The sequence below is a fragment of the Paramisgurnus dabryanus genome, chromosome 17 (assembly GCF_030506205.2).
Source record: "Paramisgurnus dabryanus chromosome 17, PD_genome_1.1, whole genome shotgun sequence".
In the NCBI taxonomy this organism is placed as follows: domain Eukaryota; kingdom Metazoa; phylum Chordata; class Actinopteri; order Cypriniformes; family Cobitidae; genus Paramisgurnus; species Paramisgurnus dabryanus.
Window position 1 is genome coordinate 8819695 of NC_133353.1, and position 21459 is coordinate 8841153.

At 36.6% G+C, this 21459-nt stretch overlaps 1 protein-coding gene across 1 annotated transcript in view; it reads right to left on the minus strand.

The window, feature by feature from the left end:
- Positions 1-5333: 5333 nt before the first annotated feature.
- plcb4a (phospholipase C, beta 4a) overlaps positions 5334-21459 on the minus strand; it is a 32272-nt gene continuing 16146 nt past the window's right edge. Inside the window, exons 21-36 of the mRNA XM_065255056.2 lie at positions 20434-20485; positions 19530-19632; positions 15800-15964; positions 13668-13872; positions 13470-13558; positions 13067-13190; positions 12686-12738; positions 12550-12615; positions 12299-12414; positions 10175-10244; positions 9909-10084; positions 8086-8187; positions 7853-7910; positions 7689-7775; positions 6946-6982; positions 5334-6173 (exon numbers count right to left, since the gene is read on the minus strand). Coding sequence (XP_065111128.1) covers positions 6094-6173; positions 6946-6982; positions 7689-7775; positions 7853-7910; positions 8086-8187; positions 9909-10084; positions 10175-10244; positions 12299-12414; positions 12550-12615; positions 12686-12738; positions 13067-13190; positions 13470-13558; positions 13668-13872; positions 15800-15964; positions 19530-19632; positions 20434-20485 — 1583 coding nt within the window. The 3' untranslated portion in view covers positions 5334-6093. The remainder of the gene's footprint in view (positions 6174-6945; positions 6983-7688; positions 7776-7852; positions 7911-8085; positions 8188-9908; positions 10085-10174; positions 10245-12298; positions 12415-12549; positions 12616-12685; positions 12739-13066; positions 13191-13469; positions 13559-13667; positions 13873-15799; positions 15965-19529; positions 19633-20433; positions 20486-21459) is intronic.

The following is a 21459-nucleotide window of genomic DNA, read 5'->3' on the forward strand; positions in this document are numbered from 1 at the left end:
AAAAAACATGCGTACATTTCTGAACAGCAGCTCGATCGGTCGAATCTTTAAAAGCAGTTTAACCTCCAAGAGAAGTGAAATGATCCTTCAAACGTCTTTAACCGGACCATCTTTTATCCTCTTAAAAGCCCTAAAGGCCATTTCATTGAACGCTTCCCTTTTCTCTTACATTTTACTGGGCACAACCGCGATCGCCTTCCTTTCAAAGCTGTTGTTTCATGGCGTAGCGTATCATTTGACCGCCTCTTATTATGGCTTGGTGACAGCTGTGTCAGTCTATCAAAGAAAAGGTTAAATGATTGACTGCTTGAAGTGATAATTGCACGATTGCCCTCTTCCTCTTGCCAAGAAAGTGGCAGAATATATATCAACGTGTTTGCGTGTGTTAAAATGTCAGATCGTAATCGTCGGCCAAGTGGAATAATGATGAAGTGCTTGTGTCTTAATTGAAATTTCCTCTCGTCAATGGAGTGCTGGCTGTATTTTTAGTTTCCTCCACTTGAGCTTTGTGTCGGCCCCCACGCTGCCCTGACAACCGAGAGTTTCTGTGCTGAATATCATCTCTAAATCTATCTATCCATAGGGCACAGCGAGGAGAGAGAGAGAAGATAAAGGTTGAGTTTTGATATATATTACCATACTGCTTGTACAATACTGTATATACTGAGCACAGTATGCAGTATGCATGTAAAATGTGGGTCACAGGGACTGCACCAATCACCTACTATAGTGTGTAGAACACAACCAGAGCACACTTTATGAAATTTATAATAAACAATGTACACTTTTAAATGTGCAGTGAATCAGGCGTTTTTATTATTTTATACTGTTGTCTGATGTCTACTTATGACATTTGCGTGGTATTTACATTCAAAAACATCAAAAGTAATAAGTAATTATTATGTTTTGATAGGTGGGCTGCCTTGAAGACTTGGAAGTAAACGCCCACTGCTATGATTGACAATTTTTAATAGGAAAAATTGTTTGAAAACTTCCGATGTGGAAAAATGGCAGCCGTAGGGATTGACCCATGTATGTTTGAGCCGTAAGATGTTCTATTCACAAGACATGATACACATAAATGACAACAAATCTTCAAATGCCACGGGCCTAGAAATGACTGTAAACAATATGATTAGCATTCATCAGAATCTAAACCGTGGCTGGCTTGACCATAAAAACAGTAATGCTTCAGCGTCTGACAGCATGGTAAAATTTTTTTACTAACTTTGTATATTCCTAATGTACTTGTGGGGTTGCTTTTATGAGCTTTATTATTCGTTCAACATTTTTAGTAATTTAAAACATTAATATCATAATAATAACATAAAATCAGAAACTGAGGGAAGGTTATGCAGCGACAGTGACTTCCACAACCAGAAACTGCAGAATATTTAGAAGTCGACATGTTTGCTTAGATGTCTATACGATTTGCATCGCACAACTGCTTTTACTTCCCTACTAGAGCTGTAACGATTAATCGCTTGTCCCATTAAAAATGCCTGCCTGAAATCAATTCTGGATCATAAGGCTGTGATTCTGTGTTTCATGCACAACTTGTGCGTGTAATACGACATTTGGTCAGTAGGAAGTCTTTAAAATCATTATGAGTTGGAGTCGTTTATAATGTGCATTTAAGGCACTCGTTAAACAAAATAATTCAAAATATTCTTTATTATCATGAAAATACCTCATTTATTGAGAAAACGCGCATTTGCATGATTCATCGTTACAGCCCTATTCACTACTATGTCGTGCATGAAACAGTGGGCGGGGCTACCGAAGTAGATGTTTATATTCTTCTGTGGAGGCGGTGTTTAAATTATCAATTACGTCATAGATAGGCATATTCCAGAAACTGTCATTCGCTGGGCTTCGAGCCAATAATGAATTTTCCAACTCAATCTCACGGAAAGTTGTGGTATAATAAAATTGGATTAATTTATTTGTGTCCATGGCACAAAAATCTGCTTTTTTTCATGCTACTGAGCACAAACGTCTTTTTCATGTCACCCAGCACTAATTTCTATAAATAGTTTTTCGTGTTGTGGCACGACTTTCTTTTTCGTGTCATTTTATGTATTGTTTTTTCACAATTGTGAGAATTGTTTCCCTATTTTTAAATCATTGTCGCTTGGGTTTGTTGTTAGAATCACTTTCTGTTAAATTTTTAGACATCCTAACGCAAACCCCAACTTTATCCAGGCGAAAATATTTTTAAAAGCGCCAGAAAAACATGTAGAACCCAAACCCCAAATCTAACCCCAAGTGACAATGATTTAAAAATAGGAAAAAATTAGAAAACATTACATAATATGACACGAAAAAGAAAATCGGGCCACAGCTACAGAAACAATTTATAGAAATTTGTGCTTGGTGACATAAAAAAAACATTTGTCCTCAGTGGCATAAAAAACTAATAAATATAAATAAATTAATCAAATATTTTGTGACTACAAAACGACTTGCCTTGACATAGGGTAGGATATTTCAGTAACAAGGATGTTTTCAGTTCTAAACTTTGTTTCAGTACGATGACCTCATATATGCATATATAACAAAATTGATTCCTTAATTCCCCGCACTTTTAAAAACAATAGGGACTTTAAGCAACAGCCTCTGGTGGAACGGCAACGGCATTCTGGCGTTGTATTGCGCATGCGCGAATTTAACTGATACTTTGCGACGTTCTACTGTAACGGTCTACTACGGGAGAACAGCTGATTTGCCGTAGTCGCTACAACGTGAGAGTTTGTGTAAATAAATGTTATGTTTTATGGTATATGACATTGTAATTGCATCAGTTTATGATTGTACCACATGTCTTTTATATAATGTCTGTTAAAATGTTTTAAATTTAAGTTAATTTTAAAGATTTTGAAGAATTCAATGTTTTCAAGTATTGCTTAAATCTAGGTTTTTAGACTTATTTACATCATACAATAGTAAAAACTCATCTTCTGACAAAAGATTGTAATTTTATGACAAAACCAACCCTTCTCTTGCTTTTTTAAATGACATTTTTTTGTTTCTCAATAAATGAATTAATACCGCGTTGCGCTGTCCTGTTTACGGTTGCTTAGTGATTTTTACGTTCTTGGCTACGGCGGTGTGACAGCATACTTCCGGTCGCCGTAGCCGTTCCATTCCCAGCTGTTGCTTAAAGTCCCTATTGATGCTTGAAAGGGGTCCATTTGTGTAAACCCAGTTAGCAAAAGACTCCAAAAGCCACTCCGAAATCTATGTCGTGGAATAAGTAAAAAAGGGTTCTTTGGGGAACTAAAAATGGTTCTTCTGTGACATCTCTGTAAAGAATTCTTAAATAAAGGTGATTAATGACATGGCATCGCTGTGAAGAACCATTTAGGTCAAAGGTTCTCAGAAGAATCATTTCTTTCATTAATTCAAAAATGGTTCTATGGCATTGTGAAGCACCTTTATTTTTAAGAGTGTAATGGTAATCTACAACAAAATGATCATGTTTGTGCTTAAAAAAACAAGGTTGACTTCAATAACAACAAGCAAAAATGCAGATGCTGAATGTGAGAATAGAATGCACAGAAATACTGCAGGATGATTTTCTTTCTCGGTGTTGGCTGCACAGTAAGCAAAAGACTGTGTGTGTGTGTGTGTGTGTGTGTGTGTGTGTGTGTGTGTGTGTGTGTGTGTGTGTGTGTAGCATGACAGGATCATACACTTCTTCCTTCATAATCCTGGTTTATTGAGTGTACAACAGCTCTGGGTCTCTCTGCTGCTCAGTAATATCTCACACGATACGACACCCACTGCTTCTATCATCCTTTTTATTATGGCCTGTGATTATATTTCAGGCTTATAAAATATTCCCCACAGTCAGAGGGATATTTAACCTCAAACGCTGCTTGACAGGCACAGTTAATTTTCCAGATTTAACCCAACTGTTGAATATTCTGAAGAGAATTGCCTAACAATCTCTCTCGCTCATATTTTCAAGAGAAATCAAATGCAATTCACTCTGGTGCATTAGTGTCTGTTATGTATTACCCGCCTTATTCATTCTGTACTCCGCTATACAATCATTTCAACACTTGTTCTCACTAGTAATCACATTAAAAACAACCTGGAGTATTTCTGTAAGTCACAAACATTCATGGAGATATGCGAAGTTTGAATCAGGAAAGATTCTGTTTACACACAAATAAACACAGTCCAGCTTTGCTTTTTCACTCAATTAACTTATAATAGACTTGAAACTGTAAGACAAATTCACAGACAAAAAAAACATGAGCCGGGATCTATTAGAGTAAACTGACTGCTCATGCATTTAAAGATTTGTTATAAGAGCAAAAACATCCACAGCCAATTAAGAGCGCTAACATGAAAGACACAAAGAGAGAGAGAAACACATTCACTGACTGTCTCATCACTGTTAATATGAACACGTTTACTCTCATTTTCTTGAATCATTTCATCAGGTGTCACAGCTGATACAGTAACTCAAGAGACATTCAAGAAAGGATTTGATAAAGGTTAGACTGAACGTGAATTAGAGAAACATTGTACCCATGGGTGTATTTTTCATCTAACAGGGGGATGGACAAAAGACATAACATTTCTCCAGAGCAATTTTCAAAAGGGACACAAATTGTAAACAGAGAAAAGCCTTCTCCTTCAAAACCATGTATTTATTGCAGTGTTTTTGAAGCTGTTTTAGAGGTCTCTTTTAAACTTAAAATACAACCCGAACTATCTTGCTTACATCAAGTCCTTCTCAAACCCCTCCTGTGTTAGCCAAGAGCGCTTACGACATTGTGTGGCTGGTGGTACTGTAGGTTAATTTTAGTTGTGTGTACATTTTAGTGGTTAACTTCCAACCAAATTCGTTGCGAGGGCACCGGGGTTTCTTTCTCTGACTGGTGCGTGCGGGGCAGCAGACTACACACACGCCAGTGTCTTTACATCTGGGTCCAGTCGGGTTAAAAAAAATGACACTGGTTTCTAGCGTTTGTCTCGGGTTGGGTCTTTCTTCAAAAAAAAAAAAAAACATTTATGAACGTCGGGTTTGGGTAAAAAGTGATTTGGGTCATTTCAGGTCAGGTACATTTCTTTGGACCCGAGAAGACCCCTAAAATGTTTACGGTCAAGCCACCAATGAAATTTAAACTTAATTAAAAAAATTTTTAAGATAAGATGCTAGGTAAGTTTTATTGATAATTTCTGTGTATTTCTGCCTATGATTTTAGCATAAAATAAAAATGCGCTTACAGAACAAGCAATACTTTTGACTTTTATTTTACTGCAATATTACTAATAATTGCAAAACAGAATGTGAAACATCAAATAAAATAATGGCAATGCATTATGTAATAAACAGCAGGTTGATATTAATTATAGTATATAAATACATTGTTGTTTATGAATAATTTAAAATTAATTAATAAAAAATGTCTTCATTAGGAAAGCATTGACTTAAAAAAAGAAAAGAAATCCAGATTCAGTGCAACAAAGCTTGATCAATGCAAAAAGATTTCAATTAGCTTTAAAAATTTATACATTCATCAGCTGGAAAAAATGCTCAAAAATTTATCCCAACTACATAATTTCTCTTTATTGCTATTGTTAGTTGTGGTGTGAACATCTTTAATTTCTTAATGTAAAATGATTTAAAAACTTTTTTCTGTATGGTTTTTATTCATACTATCAACCTAAGATGGCTCTATAAGACAGCTCATTGTCCAAAGACTCATTGTAAAGCCAGAAAGTTACTTTAATTCATTTTAAGTGAATAATCATTTGAGATAGGAACATGTTTATACAGTACTAATGAAATGACAACCAGTAGAGTAAATATTTTACATGAGTTTTAGTACACAATATATAATATTGGATTATTAAAGTAATTAAAACCCAAGGTCAAGGTTTAAATCTTCTCTTATTTAAGCCATTAAACATGTGTGCTCATTTGCAGCCGTTATAAATTCTGTGCTATTTTTACAGTAAGTATATATATATATACCAAACTCATTACAAACTCCATGTAACAGCCATTAAAGCAACAATAATAACTACAGTAGTGTCAGTGCTTTCTGAGTATCAGTAACAGTGTGTGTATTCTCAGTGACCTGATGAAAAGCTCTCATCTGATTGGTCAGCGTCACGTTCTTTCTTCTCTTCATGCATCGTGTCTGTTTGGCCTGTGATGACAGTCAATCACATTAACACACAACACACAACAGAGACACATGTCTCAAGAGAAAACTGCTCTGGACTTCACAAATCCTACTTATCCAACCAGAGACGTGCGATGGGAAATAAACATGTTCACAAAACCTGAATGAACTAAGAAAACTGCAAGATCACAAATAGCATTTTGGGGAAACAGTATTGGGTTTTAAAGTCCCATCGCATCTGTTTCAGTGTGATAAGGCTTTCAGACCCTGACAAAATTCAACATTCACGTCAACTTTACAGCGTATAAGTCAGATCCGGCACGAGCCGTCAGTAAAACACAGTCTGATAGCTGCTCATCTCAACAGAAAATCAATTCATTTATACGCTGCACTTAGTGAAACTAAGGTGAATCTCACTCAAATATAAACTCAGTTTTAGCTAAACAAAACCTTAATCTGGCTTCCAACGAATTAAGAAACACAACTCTTATTATTTTAGATACGCCACCTTTACAGTACATTTAATGTCTAAAAGCCAAGTTCTTCTTTCAGTCCATCTATACACAGTTGTTTATGTTCGTGTGTGTAAGATCTGCAGATGACTGACAGGTTAAATCTATAGAGAGCAAATATGATGAGGAATGAGTGCATCTCTCTGCTCAGCAGTGTGTGAACGTGAGAAATGGTGCAATATATTTTATAAGTTCGACAGACTGAATTTCTATATGGGGAAATGAATAATCATGGGAAAGTGGAGGTGGTGTAAAATTGATTGTGTGGTAAAGTCTTACTGTACCTGGCCATGATGATTTTGCATAACATGCGTTCAACAGCTAAAATAAAAATGAGAGAAATAACACCCATGATGAGAGATGATAGTCATGACTGTTTATGTGATTGAAACATGTTGAATAAAATGACATGCGTCTTAATATAGGTCATTTTTTATTTCAATTTTTTTTAACAATGTTGCATTGTTTCAAAGTACAGAGCCCCTATGGTGACATCTAAAGTTTAGTTTCATGTGTTCATGCGAAACCTTCATGTGCAGAATTTTTTGAAACTATCGCTACTAAACACGGTAGTTACACGTGTGCACGCGAAAGTTTCACGTGAGCACCCTAAACTAAACTTTATTTAATTTTTGCTCCATGCACCCTCAGGGGCTCCGTATCAAAGCAACTTTACGTAAAAAGAAAAAAACACAGAAAATGGAAGAATTATAAAATATGTAGCATATAGGGGCAGTTTCCTGGACAGGGTTTAGTTTAATCCAGGACTAGGCCTTATATATTAGGACATTTAAGTAGGTTTACAAGCATACCTTACATAAAATGTAAGGTGTGCATCTTGAGACAAAACAATGGCATTAATATATGTTAAGATATGTCAGTACACGGTGTTTTAAAAATGAAGACAGCTCAACATGCATTTTAATCTGGGATTAGGATAAACCCTGTCTGGGAAACCACCCCATAGGGTAATAAAATATAAAGTAATATTGCATAAATAGATTATAATTGACAGATGGTAAAATACCTCCTGATTGTGTTTCTCAAGTTTCTCACGTTGTTCTTGTTGATCTTCCTGAAGTCGCTTGCTCTCCTTTAACTGTTTCAATGCGAGCTGTCGATGCTTATATTAATATTACAAACAAATCTTTGTTAAAAAGTAAACACATGAAACAAAACTGAAAGCTTTACCTTCTTTCGTTCAGTAAGAAACTTTCTGGTGTTTGTGCTGTTTAGCTCTCGAACCCGTCTGTATGAGCGTGCCCCCATAAAACCAAAGAGAAAAGAAACCAAGTGAAATTGCACAAGATGACATAAAATCACACAGAGAGAGAGAGAGAGAGAGAGAGAGAGAGAGAGAGAGAGAGAGAGAGAGAGAGAGAGAGAGAGAGAGAGAGAGAGATGCTGATATAAGCAAATATTACCGCTCTCGTTCAGCTTTGATCTTAATACTTCTGTCATGACTGATGGCTCGACTGCTCTCCATTGAGATCTTGGCTTGTTTTCTTCTCATCTCCTTACACTCCCTGGATGGACAAACAATCACTGTTTGCTTTATAATGTTTTTATTGCTTTTTGCTAAAAGCTGCATGTTATTGAATAGACTTTAAACTTAACAAACTAACGTCAAATAAGTGTTAACTCCACATATTTACATTTAAAAAAAATAATTTCTTCTTTTTAATTTGTATTTTTGACAAACATTTAGTGCAGCTTTTTATTGTACGTAATAATGTTATTGCACAATTTAAAAAAAAACTAAAACTAAACATAACTATGAAGAAGTTGAACAAATGTTATTAAAGTCATAAATTCACTCTTAATTCTCTCATGTCTAATGGAATCTCTCTTCTTTGTGCCATTTTAGCTGTTGTGCCTTTAGTATGCACTAAATCCTCTCTTACTAATAAAAAACAGAAACAAAATAACATTTGACAAACTGTTACTCGTATCATTAGATCCACTGATGTTGGTTATAATATCATATTATAATTAGGGCTGTCAAAAGATTAATCGCGAATAATTGCATACAAAATAAAAGTTTGTGTTTGCATAATATATGTGTGTATGTGCAGTGTGCATTAATTATGTATCTATAAATACACATATGCATTTAAGAAAAAAATTATTTATGCACATTTTTTATACATTTATATATAATACATACATACATATATATATATATATATATATATATATATATATATATATATATATATATATATATATATACAGTAAATGTTTCTTAAATGCATACATGCATGTGTTTGTATTTATATATAAAAATGAATTACACACAATGCACACACATATATTATGCCAAAACAAACGTTTATTTTGTATGCAATTAATCATGATTAATCTTTTGACAGCCCTAATCATATTACAATCACCTGTGTAACAATATATATGTAATTGGACAGGCAAAATGCCTAAACACAGGACAGGCATCATTGTTTGCCAGATTTACAGTAAGTAAAAACAGTAAGCACATTTTTACCTCATTCTTTGTGATCTTTTTATAATATAATTATTTACAACCATGAAAGTGATATCTTTGCTTTTCTATTACATATTTTACAATAATGCAACACTGTAAGAACAGATACGCCCTATGAAGGGAACAAATACACACACACACATAACACACACAACTCACACATTGTGTAAAACAAAAGCCCATGACAAACACTGACAGGAGGGAATCCAGTACGAATGAACCGCTCTTGCTGATAGCTTCTTGTTTCTGTGCCCAATTCACTGAAGGAATTATGCAAATTAAATAACATAGAAACCCGCCCACAAAATTAAACCTGATTTTAATTTGCACGGAGTAATTCCCCAACCAACAGCCCTGCGTCTGAGGACTGAGGTTCAACACAATCTCATAAACATTCATAGGACTGAACAACTTTATCAAAGAGCTGAACCTGCAGATCAACTGGTAGAGCAACGCAAAGGTCATGGGCTTGATCCCAGGGTACACTTTGTCACTTTGATTAAATCATCTGCCAAATCCAGCCAGAGAAGACATCAGAAAAGACAAGTATTGGATTATGAAATAAAAATGCAAAATAAGACTAAAAGATGCATTAACAAAATAAATGGGTTAATTTAATGGCACATTGGCTAACATGACAACATTACGAAAGAAATCTTTATAGCAAAGATGATGCAGTGATGCAGGTCATTGTCCCGATCAGTGATAAAAACGAAAAGTGAAATTCAAGGTTCTGTGACCTCTGACCTTTCATGGAGAGCAGAAAGTCGACGGGTTTGTTCCTCTTGTTCCTCCAGCATCAGTCTGTGAAGTTCCTCACATTGTTGAAGGTTTTGTTGCTCTTTTTGTTTCTGCTCTTCACTCGAGTGACGTCCGATCAAATCTGTCATCTCGAGCGCGTGAACGCTGACCACGTCCTTCAACTGTCACAACACAACACAACAGTTTGTTTAAATCTGATGTAAAGCAAGGATTTACAGAGAGATCAGAATGAATTGAACGGAGTTGAATACCTTTGTTTTGTGATTTGTGATTAAAGCCTTGATTTGCATTTCAATGTCTGTTTTCATTTCATGACTCTCACTGAAGATGAACAAATAATGATTGTGAGTCATATTTCACATTGATGGAGAAAAAACAATTATATATAGAATTTAAATATAATTATACATTAGTATGTCTAAAATAATGACAGATTTACTAACAGCTTGCACCAGCACAAACCATCATATCGGCTTTAAATAACGACTGTCGGGATTTACTAAAGATGCGGGGTGGATAATTAAAATCAAATCAAAATGTGTTTACAAAGCACAATAAAAACAACAGTAGTTACCACTGTCCTGTATAAACCTTGCTAAAAAGACATAAAATAAAACAGATAAGGAAGAAAAATAAAACCACTGATGATAAAAGATCCTTATACTCTAAGGACGATTATAAGCTTAAGATAATAAATACGTTTTTAAACTAAGATTTAAATTCATATTCTGATGGAACTAATCGAAGGGAGTTTTGGCCCAACAACTGAAAGGCACGATCACCCCTTAGCTTCATTCTAGATTTAGGAACCATCAGCACTCTTTTCCCAGAAGACCTCAACGGTCTAGCAGATATATTTTGCTATTAAAAGATCACTCGGGTATTTAGGAGCCGTTTCACTTAAAGCTTTAAAAACAAACATTAAGATTTTAACCTCGATTCTGTAACTGACTGGCAACCAGTGCAAAAAGCATAATATGGGGGAAATATGATCAAATCTACGGGTGCCAGTCAAAAGTCTGGCAGCCGCATTTTGAACCATTTGGAGTTTGATTGACTTATTCCCATATAAAGGGAATTACAATAATCGAGCCGTAAGGACACAAAAACATGGATCACTCTCTCGAATTAACGCTGAAAATGTGTGGTCTAGTTACTTGTACGACCTTATTTCATAAGAGTTTCCCTTGCAGACACAAAATTTATGGGAGTATTTAAATGATTTACTAATGTTTGCATGTGTGTTATAATGCCAAAAAAGCATGTCTTAAATCATTTTGCAACTGAAATGGCTGAAATTGTTGCTAAACAAAGAGGCATCACAGAGAGCGTGTGGTACAAGGCAGAGGATTGTTTTAACATGTATCAGTTTCTTTGGAATACCAGAGGAATAAATTATTTAAAAATATTGTTTGCCAAGCCAGGTTAAATTCCTGGCGTTCTTGTAAACCTTCATTTTTGGTTCTTTTTAGTGTCCTATGGCTTCATTATCTGGGATTTCACACCCCGCATTTCCAGCTGCGATGTCCGTGGTGCTGAACTCAAGCGCCTCAGGTGTAAGTAGATCACCCGCACCTCATTAGCTCTGCTTATTTGCGACCCTGAACTAATTTGCGCTGCTCTTAGTATTGTAGATTGCGTTTTTAATTATGGAAATCAGCTGTTGCGCTCGTGTAATTTAATTTGCGCCTTTTTAGTAAATAACCCATAGATATTACCACTCCCATCTGCGTTTTTTTTATTTTATTGCGCTCTTATGCTAATTTGCCCAGTTTAGTAAATCTAGCCCCAAATGTGTTAAAAATCACCTTAAAATGTGATGACGTCAGTGCAGGACACTGTAGGTGTAGCTCGTAGTGTCCAAATACTTTGTTAAATCATTATATGAAGAGTTCAGATGCAAAAGGCTCTAAGTGCGTCTGACATGTTTTCTTCTATCAGACTCTTATTTGTTTAGGTTCAGTGATTTCATTTTAATGCCAAGAAAAAGATTAGTAAGTCAGTAAATGAAATGCCTTATTTTTACAATTGCTACTTTAATAATTTCATTGGTATTTAACAAATTTGACTGCAAACACTTCAAAGTGCATGCATGATAAAAGAAATGTCAACATTCAAAAGGTAAAACGATAGAATCACGCACGTCCAAGTTAAACGCGGGTGCAGGATCAAATCAATGAATAAGTAACAAAAAGAGAAGGATCCGCACACCAAAAAATTTATGAAAGGGAGCTTTTTGGTGTGCGGATCCTTCTCTTAAAATTCAAAAGGTAAAAATGAAAAAGTTTTGTATGATAATGAAAAATCTTAAAATTTGAATCTTAGCTAGCAGAAGCACCAGAAGTATGATGATAAACTGATTTAAACACATTTACTTGGATTTCTTGATGCTTTTGAAAAGTTGTTTCTCCAGAGTTTGTTTCTCTTTAGCATGTTGAGCATCAATCCTGTCCACCTGAGCGCTGTGTGAACTCTGCAGTGCCGCGTGTGCCTGAAATATGAAGCAGGATCATTTCTCTTGTGACTTTGTATCTGTGCCGTCGGCTTTCAGCCTGTCTGACTTTAGTCTTTGTGACACTACAGGATCAATTCAATAAAGTTAAACACAACAAAGACCCCGGGTCACCTTCATCTGCTTCTTCTTCAAAGCGTTTGCCTCCTTCTGCTGCTTCTTGACTAATTTTAAGTAGCTCTGGGGAGACACAAACATGAATGCAACACATTTCACAAACAAAAATCCAACACTTTATTCTGTTTCCTACCTTTAACTGCTTTAAATCATCGATGGTCAGTCGTGGTGTCAGCATTGATGTGTCTAGAGGTTTAAAACAACGAAATGTGTTAATATATTGTAAAAAACCAGAACAGAAAATAACCTGCAGCTATGCGGTAAAAGCAAAAATCCTTTAAAATCAATTCAATACCTTTTTTGCAGTGGCATTGGGTTTATAATGAATAAAATAAGGGTATTTGTATTATTTCTAAGCTGAATGTGTTTAGCGTACACATGCACACAAAAACAAACCAACTTTAAGCAACGTGTTTTAATTGAACTCAGTGAGAATCAGATTTTAGGCCAGGATTCAACTTCACACTTAGTTTAGTTTTGTGATTTATTTGTGATGTATAAGAGTAAACATTACCCTCTTTGTAACAGTTGACAGTACTTTGGTTTCGTTCAGATTTCTGCCTCTCTTTCTGTGGCAACATCGCAGTCCGTTTGTCACTTCTCATACAGCTGTCATTCGGTACATCAGCGATATCTGACTGAATAAACATCCAAACAAATATCATTCAATAACTTAATTTGCGTATTTTGTTATATTTAAATAAATGCACACAAAATAAAGTTTCAGGAATGCAAGAAAAAGCTACACCATGAAGATCTTTGGAGTATGTGCACCAGAGAATCACTTTTATGCTAAGTTTTAATGATAATAACTGATTCATAACATTAAGCAGAGTACATAAAGGGCTTATTAAATAAAATGAATGGCTTTGTTGGAATATCTCAAGGTCTTGTGAATTAGTAATGAAGACGCTCACTGTTTCAATGCCCATGGCTTTCATTTGGTCGGTTCTCTTCTCACAGATGGATAAGTACTTTCTGGGATCCGACAGAGCATCTACGATAGCTGAAAAGACATTTTACAGCATGTGTGACAGTTGTGACAGGACTCGATGAACCTGTCTGAACTTGGCATCACACTAAGCTTTTATTTGTCAAGTTAAAGGTTTCCTAACCTCCGAAACCGTCAGGCACGTATGTTTTGAGGATGATGTTGCAGAAGACCGTGGCCAGAGACAGAGGTTTGTTATATTCATTCCTCAGAGAGATGTGTCTGTAACCCGACTGCAATCCGTCCAGCGGCAGAATTCTCTGGCCGATCAGTTTACCGTTATCATCGTACACAGCCACTCGGAGGACAGCGAGGTCTGGGAGGATTACCTGTGAAAATGAGGTATTTGTTTCTGTTATTTACCTCGCTCACAGGAGGTCTGTCAAAACCAATCCTATCGTGACATCAGATGTTGTTCTAGTATAAAAATAGTAAATTTGACTTTTTTCTGCAGTAAATATTTAGATGTAATTGCAACCATTGTGTTGCTGGGAATTATTGATTAAGTGTGTTTCTGGTGGTTGCCAGGGTGTTTCTATGCAGTTGCTAGGGTGTCACAGGGTAGATGCCATTGCTAGGTGATTTCTACAGGAGGTTGTTGGTAGGATGTTGCTTTAAGCATCCCTTTAACTAAATATATTTCCACAATTTGAAGTAATTTAAGTCTTCATCACAAACAATATCATGCATGTGTTAAACAATGGTGTGGTGTGATATATAAATATCAATGGTTACGTTACAAAGATATTACAGTAAAAAAAAATCACTTTGCATATTACATAACATTTTAAGTTAACTGAACTGATTTCCATGTGAATATCACACTCTTCATTTTAAGTTTTAATTTATATTGTTAACCTAATTATGCATTTTTTGTTTGATGCCTCTTTTATTTAAAAAAACTGCATTTAAACAATAATGGGAGGACCACCAGCAATACCACCATGAGTCCATGTTGAAAACCCTTTTTGCAGTATATATGTCTATTGCTGATTTTTAAAAATCTGCATTCATGAAAATATGCGTAACTATTTTAATGATGTCTTTTCTGACCTTCTGGGCCTTGAAATTTGTGAGTTGCGTTTCTGTCAATGGGGGCTCAAAACCCTCATGGGTTTTATTAAAAATATCTTAATTTATGTTCTGAAGATGAACAAAGGTCTTACAGGTGTGAATGACATGAGGGTGAGAAATTAATGAGAAAATTTTTATCTTTGTTTTATATTGTATAATGTCTCTTTAATCCTAATCTTTATTATGTGTTGTATCTCTGTTGTTTTAATTTTTTTGTAAAGCGCTTTGAGATGTGCACTTTAAAGGCGCTATAGAAAAATAAAGTTTATTATAAAATCTTCATTCATTCCAGGATGAACTAATGCTCCACCAGATGCCTTAAAGCAATATTCCACTTTCATTCATTTACTCAACCCCATGTCATACAAGATGTTTATGTCTTTCTTTTTTCAGTCGAGAAGAAATTTATTTTTTTGAGAAAAACATTCCAGGATTTTTCTCCATTTTTAGTGGACCTCAACAATTTACAGTTTCAATTTCAGTCTTATCTAGCCAACCGATCGTCATTTTCAAAAAAAAAAAAAAATGCACTAGCCATGTGATGCACTAGCGTGACTTTATATATTACGTAATCAAGTGAAAAGGTCATGCATGACTTATGCGAAACTACCGCTCCAGTGTTTATAAGTGTGGAGAAAAAGGGACCGCTCAGACATTGTTGTCTGTGGAATGATAATAATTAATGTCTTTGTGTCAGTGTATTGTTTACAATGGTCCGCAAATGTGCGTTTATCCTGAAGTAATTAATCTTTTATAAATTGTTAATGAATTGTTCATAATCAGTAATGCTTATCTTGACTAACACCTTTAGTAATAGTTTGGCCACATCTTACCTGGTTTTGTACAGTCACACATTGTCAGCATTATTCACAGACTTTATAGGTAAGGTGATGTATTATAATCATTAGACTGTAGTGTTTTCATAATGGCGACCTCTATACAGTAGTAACATCTCCATTCAGCACGTTTCTATATAATTAAAGTTCATGTGGTATCATTTCTGTATAATAATAGTGGGCTTTTAGAAAATGTCATACATACAGTATCATTGTTATTCTGAATTATGATATAACAACATAAAGAATCAAGACCTCCACTCTTTAGGGTACAAGAACATTCGTACTGCCATAACACATTATATCATCAAGAGACCAAACACTGACCTTGATTTTTAAAGGTTACCTTTCTAAAGACGAAGGGTTCTGCATCATACACCGGGTTTAGACCGTTGTTCATCACCATTCTCGTGCGAAACTCTTTCCGTATGGTGTCTGTGGGCAGTCCGTACATATCCACTTCAACATACGTACCGATCTTCTTATCAGATAGAAACTGACCTGATATTACCTATTTAACAAAACATCCGAGTGTTATAACCTAAACACAATTTAGGCCAGATTTACTAAACTAGGCAAATTAGTGCAATTTCAAAAAAGCGTCAGTGGGAGTTGTAATATCTGTGGGTTATTTACTAAAAAGGCACAAATTAAATAACACAGACGCAACAGCTGATTTCCATAATGACCGACACAATCTACTAAGAGCAACGCAAATTAGTTCACAAATAAGCAGAGCTGATGAGGCGCGGGTGATCTACTAACACCTGACGCGCTTGAGTTCAGGACATCGCAGTGGAAAATTTGAGGTGTGGTAAGGACAAAAATTACGATTTACAAAGAGGTTTTGAAATGTCTGGTATTGTGTGACGACTTCTAGTGACTCCTCATTTATTTAATTCAGCAAATAAAAAAATAACATGGCTTGGCAAACAATATTGTCTGCATTGTATCACATGTTCTCTGCTCTCTGTGATGCCTCTTTTTTTGCAATAATTGCAGCCATTTAGGCGCAAAATGATTTAAGACATGCTTTTTTCGGCGTTAAATAATGGTGCAAATACCAGTCATAACACACGCGCAAACATTAGTAACATAAATCATGTTGCATGAATCATTTGAATACTCTACTACCATACATTTTGCATCAGAAAGTGAAACTCCTAGAAATGCATATGCAATAAGGTCAGTCGCAAAAATAACTAGACCACATCTTTCAGCACTAATGATCCACTGCATGTCTTTAGTAAGTGACAGTCCTTATTTAACGACAAAATTATGGTTTGCGCTAGCGCTAGCTGTTAGTAAATATGCGTTTACACCAGACACAAATGAAGCATTAAGTTCAATGCAACAGTGGAGGACAAAATCATTGTTGCTACATGTGCAGTGGCGTGTTTACCATTTTGGTGACCCTTTGCAAAGTCCAAGAACCGGGGCCCCCATGCCCCAGCATTGCCCAAGGTTTTTCATTTGAATTGCACAACAATAATATTCAGTATATAGAATTAAGTGAGATATATAAACCTGGTTTATTTTGTTTTACCCTTTTTAAAATAACACTAAATTGTTACAGTTTGGTATGACAAAAATTTTTGGTTTAAAAAAATTTTTCACGCCCCTCTCAGATATATATTTTGCTTGCAAATGTATTATAGGATGTATTTAAAACAATGTAATTAAAACTGCAACTTCAGTGTCTGAAATCTTACTAAAAAAAAAACTAAATGAGGAAAAAGAGGAAGCATTAGATTAAGATTCAGACTGATCTAACAAACTGTACTAATTAACACCAGCAAACAACATTGTAAGTTGGTTATTGCTTGAATTTATGGATGGGAATCACATAAAACTCTTATGTTCATATTGCAAAAACAAACTTACTGTGAGATACAACAAGCATATAGACTAGAAATACACTAAAGATGATATTTTAATGACAATGATGAGATACAGAATATGATTTGTCGTCTATTTTCGACGTGATTAAAACCCCTGCGTGGTGTCTTTATCATGTTTATACCTGTACGAGTGTGGAACAAAAGATGCGTGTCATCAAACCGAACCACCAATCACAGGTGTGAAGCCCAAAGTCTTTAAAGTAAACTTGACCATCGAGTGAATGTTGTGCAGTTACAAGAGCACAGAGAGAGTCGAGCGAGCGCTCATTCCAGCACTTGAGCAGAAAGAGCAGAGGTGCGCTTTCCCGTAGAGTTTCGCTCATGAAGTAGCCTATATGTGCCCTCGCGAGAATAAGCGCAAATATTATTCTACGTGCATACTCCCACATCTCTTGCTCGCGCGTGCTTTATCCGTACCTTAGATTCGGGTCTGAATAAACGTGACATACTTTCCCACACCTTGTGGCCAGTAGGGGGCCCCCCAAGCCCGCGAGGCCCCACGCAATTGCGTGGTTTGCGTGGTGGGTAAACATGCCACTGTGCATGTGGACACCCAAAGCTGTACTATATGAAGAATCTTCATAATTTTATATAAACAGAAATACATATTGAGACTACAAGCTAGCTAAAGCCGGCAAACTGAAAATTTTCGTGTCTGAATTTCATGTGCGAATGACGCAAAGTTCACGTGCAAATGACGCAAAGTTCTCGCACAAATGACGCAAAGTACCACGCAAATGACACAAAGTTCACGCGCAAATGACACAAAGTTCATGTGCAAATGACGCAAAGTTCATGCACAAATGATGCAAAGTTCACGCGCAAATGACGCAAAGTTCACGTGCAAATGACGCAAAGTTCACGCGCAAATGACGCAAAGTTCACGCACAAATGACGCAAAGTTCACGCGCAAATGACGTAAAGTTCACGCACAAATGACGCAAAGTTCACGCGCAAATGACGTAAAGTTCACGCGCAAATGACGCAAAGTTCACGCGCAAATGACACAAAGTTCATGTGCAAATGACGCAAAGTTCTTGCACAAATGATGCAAAGTTCACGCGCAAATGACGCAAAGTTCACGCGCAAATGACGCAAAGTTCACGCGCAAATGACGCAAAGTTCACGCGCAAATGACGCAAAGTTCACGCCCAAATGACGCAAAGTTCACGCGCAAATGACGCAAATTTCACGCACAAATGACGCAAAGTTCACGCGCAAATGACGTAAAGTTCACGCGCAAATGACGTAAAGTTCACGCGCAAATGACGCAAAGTTCACGCGCAAATGACACAAAGTTCATGTGCAAATGACGCAAAGTTCATGCACAAATGATGCAAAGTTCACGCGCAAACGACGCAAAGTTCATGCGCAAATGACGCAAAGTTCACGCGCAAATGACGCAAAGTTCACGCGCAAATGACGCAAAGTTCACGCGCAAATGACGCAAAGTTCACGCGCAAATGACGCAAAGTTCACGCGCAAATGACGTAAAGTTCACGCGCAAATGACGCAAAGTTCACGCGCAAATGATGCAAAGTTCACGCGCAAATGACGCAAAGTTCACGCGCAAATGACGCAAAGTTCACGCGCAAATGACGCAAAGTTCACGCGCAAATGACGCAAAGTTCACGCGCAAATGACGCAAAGTTCACGCGCAAATGACGCAAAGTTCACGCGCAAATGACGCAAAGTTCACGCGCAAATGACGTAAAGTTCACGCGCAAATGACGCAAAGTTCACGCGCAAATGATGCAAAGTACACACCCAGAGGTTGCAAAGTTCACGTGCGCAAATGACGCAAAGTTCACACACAAATGAAAAATTTTCAAGTGTCCAACTCTGCACAAATACTGCGATTTATTCGCTTCATTCGCAACTAGGGTGAACACACAGTTACTATCTTCATATCTATATCTTATTCTACACAATTATATGATGCACATTATAAATAAAAAATCATTGTGTAATTTACATTAAAAGAATTATTCCTATAGTTTATGACCAATCCATTTCCATCTACTGTATAACCGCCTTTCCTAGTCTTGTATTGTATTGACAAATTTATGTGAATTTACTGATGTATCAATCAGACTGATTTGTGATTTAGAAAAACCCTGTTATTCCAAGACCACATGTATAACTTTAACCACATGTATAACACTACATCAGTACCTGAACACTGCAGGTGGCTGCGATGACCCCATCCACAGGTGTTTCTGAAAACGGGTCGAAGGTGCGATCTGGTCGTCGCATAAAATCTGGCTTCAGAAGATACCTGACAACCAAACGCAAGTGAGCAGTTAACCTCAAACAGACACATTTTAAGACAGAAGAGAGCTGTTCATTGTAAGAGCATCACCTTAAAGCAATGATCCATTTAATAACGTCCCTCTTGTCTCATATTTAATTTACACCACTAAACAGATCTCTAATGGATACTGCGCTGCTTCACCGTGATTAATGTGTTGATTAACATGTTTGGAGTTTCACACCGCCGTGACTCGACTCACAGCGTGGATCACATGATGCCACTATCTGATGAGAGGAAATTAACACTGCCAACTGTTGCTGTGTTAAGAAAGCAGCGCAAACGTGAAGTGTGAATGTGTAGTATCACGTCCTAGTATAAGTCAAGCATCTCATACTAGGATCAGTTGAATACATTCATACCTCATCCTGCTGTATTTATACTACGGCACATAACCTCAATACCTCCGAGCATTCGGTGTATTCAAGAGGGCACAGACTGAATCTGAATAAATCCCACACATTCACACTAAAGGAGATTCCTGGAAATCTCAAGACATTAAAGTCTTTTTTGTGTGTTTTGCTTCAGGCCAGTAAGCAAATGCCCAGAAAACGCTTTAACATCATGACTTGAGTTTTGATTTGTTTATCTCTATGTCGAATACATAAGGAATGTATCTGGTTGATTTATTAGTTTATTATACGAATAGTTTGTACGGAAACTGGAGGAATAATGAATGGAAGCACCGGCTCGAAATGAAGCTTTGACTGTCAAACATCTGAATTATTTGGATTTAAGCAATTAATGGTGTAATTCGTGTGTCCATACCCGCATGAGCCGTTGTATTCAAACTTGCCCTGGTTCAGCTGCATGGCCAAATCTACAAGAAACAATAAACTGACATTTATGCAATACCAGGGTGTTTAACAGGGTGACTGCGATGATGCTTTCCAATAATGAAAAAAGGTGAAAAGTGCCTAAAGAAATAAATTAAGCTGGGTGGTGATGCCCGTCACTATTCATGCTAAAGCTGAGATCATTCACCATTATCATGATTTGTATAGTCACACCGTGTACAAATAACAAGGTGATATGAGACACAGCCATCTTTTAACCGTACACATACTGGGAACTATATTCTCAGAAGACGAAGCACTGCTACATGGGCGGAGTGATTTGCACAACTCTGACCGAACTCTCTGCTCCTCACCAGGGGCTTCTCGGGTGCTGCGAGCAAATCACTCCGCCCACGTAACAGTGCTTCGTCTTCTGAGAATATAGTTCCCAGTATGTATACTGTTATAAGATGGCTGTGTCTCATATCACTTTGTTATTTGTACACGGTGTGACTATACAAATCACAACATATAAATAGGAAAATGTTCGCATTATTTTGTCACTTATTGGGAGCAGTTTGCTAGCTGGAGCCATTCACTTCCAGTCTTTGTGCTATGCTAAGCTAGCGGGGGCTGCGTCAAACAAAGTTACAGCACGCACGGAGATGAGAAAGGTATGTATGGACTTATCTAACTCTGGGGAATACGGTGAATAAGCTAAATTCCCAAAATCTGGGCGTGTTACTTTAAGTAGGTTAATTGAGGTTACTGTCTCTTTAAGAACAAATAAGCACATACTGGTTTCTGCTTTTAATCTATACATACACTTAAGACATAAACAAAATTGGAGATAATTTTGTTTGTATGTGCCCTGTCCAGAACAGAAATATATTATGTTTGCTTGCTTTTTGAAACGCGTCTCTCCGTGTATGCACTACTGAGTGCTCTTACGCACGCGCACACACACACACAGACAGTGGGCGAATTACAAACAGCACAACATAAACCTGTCCCACAT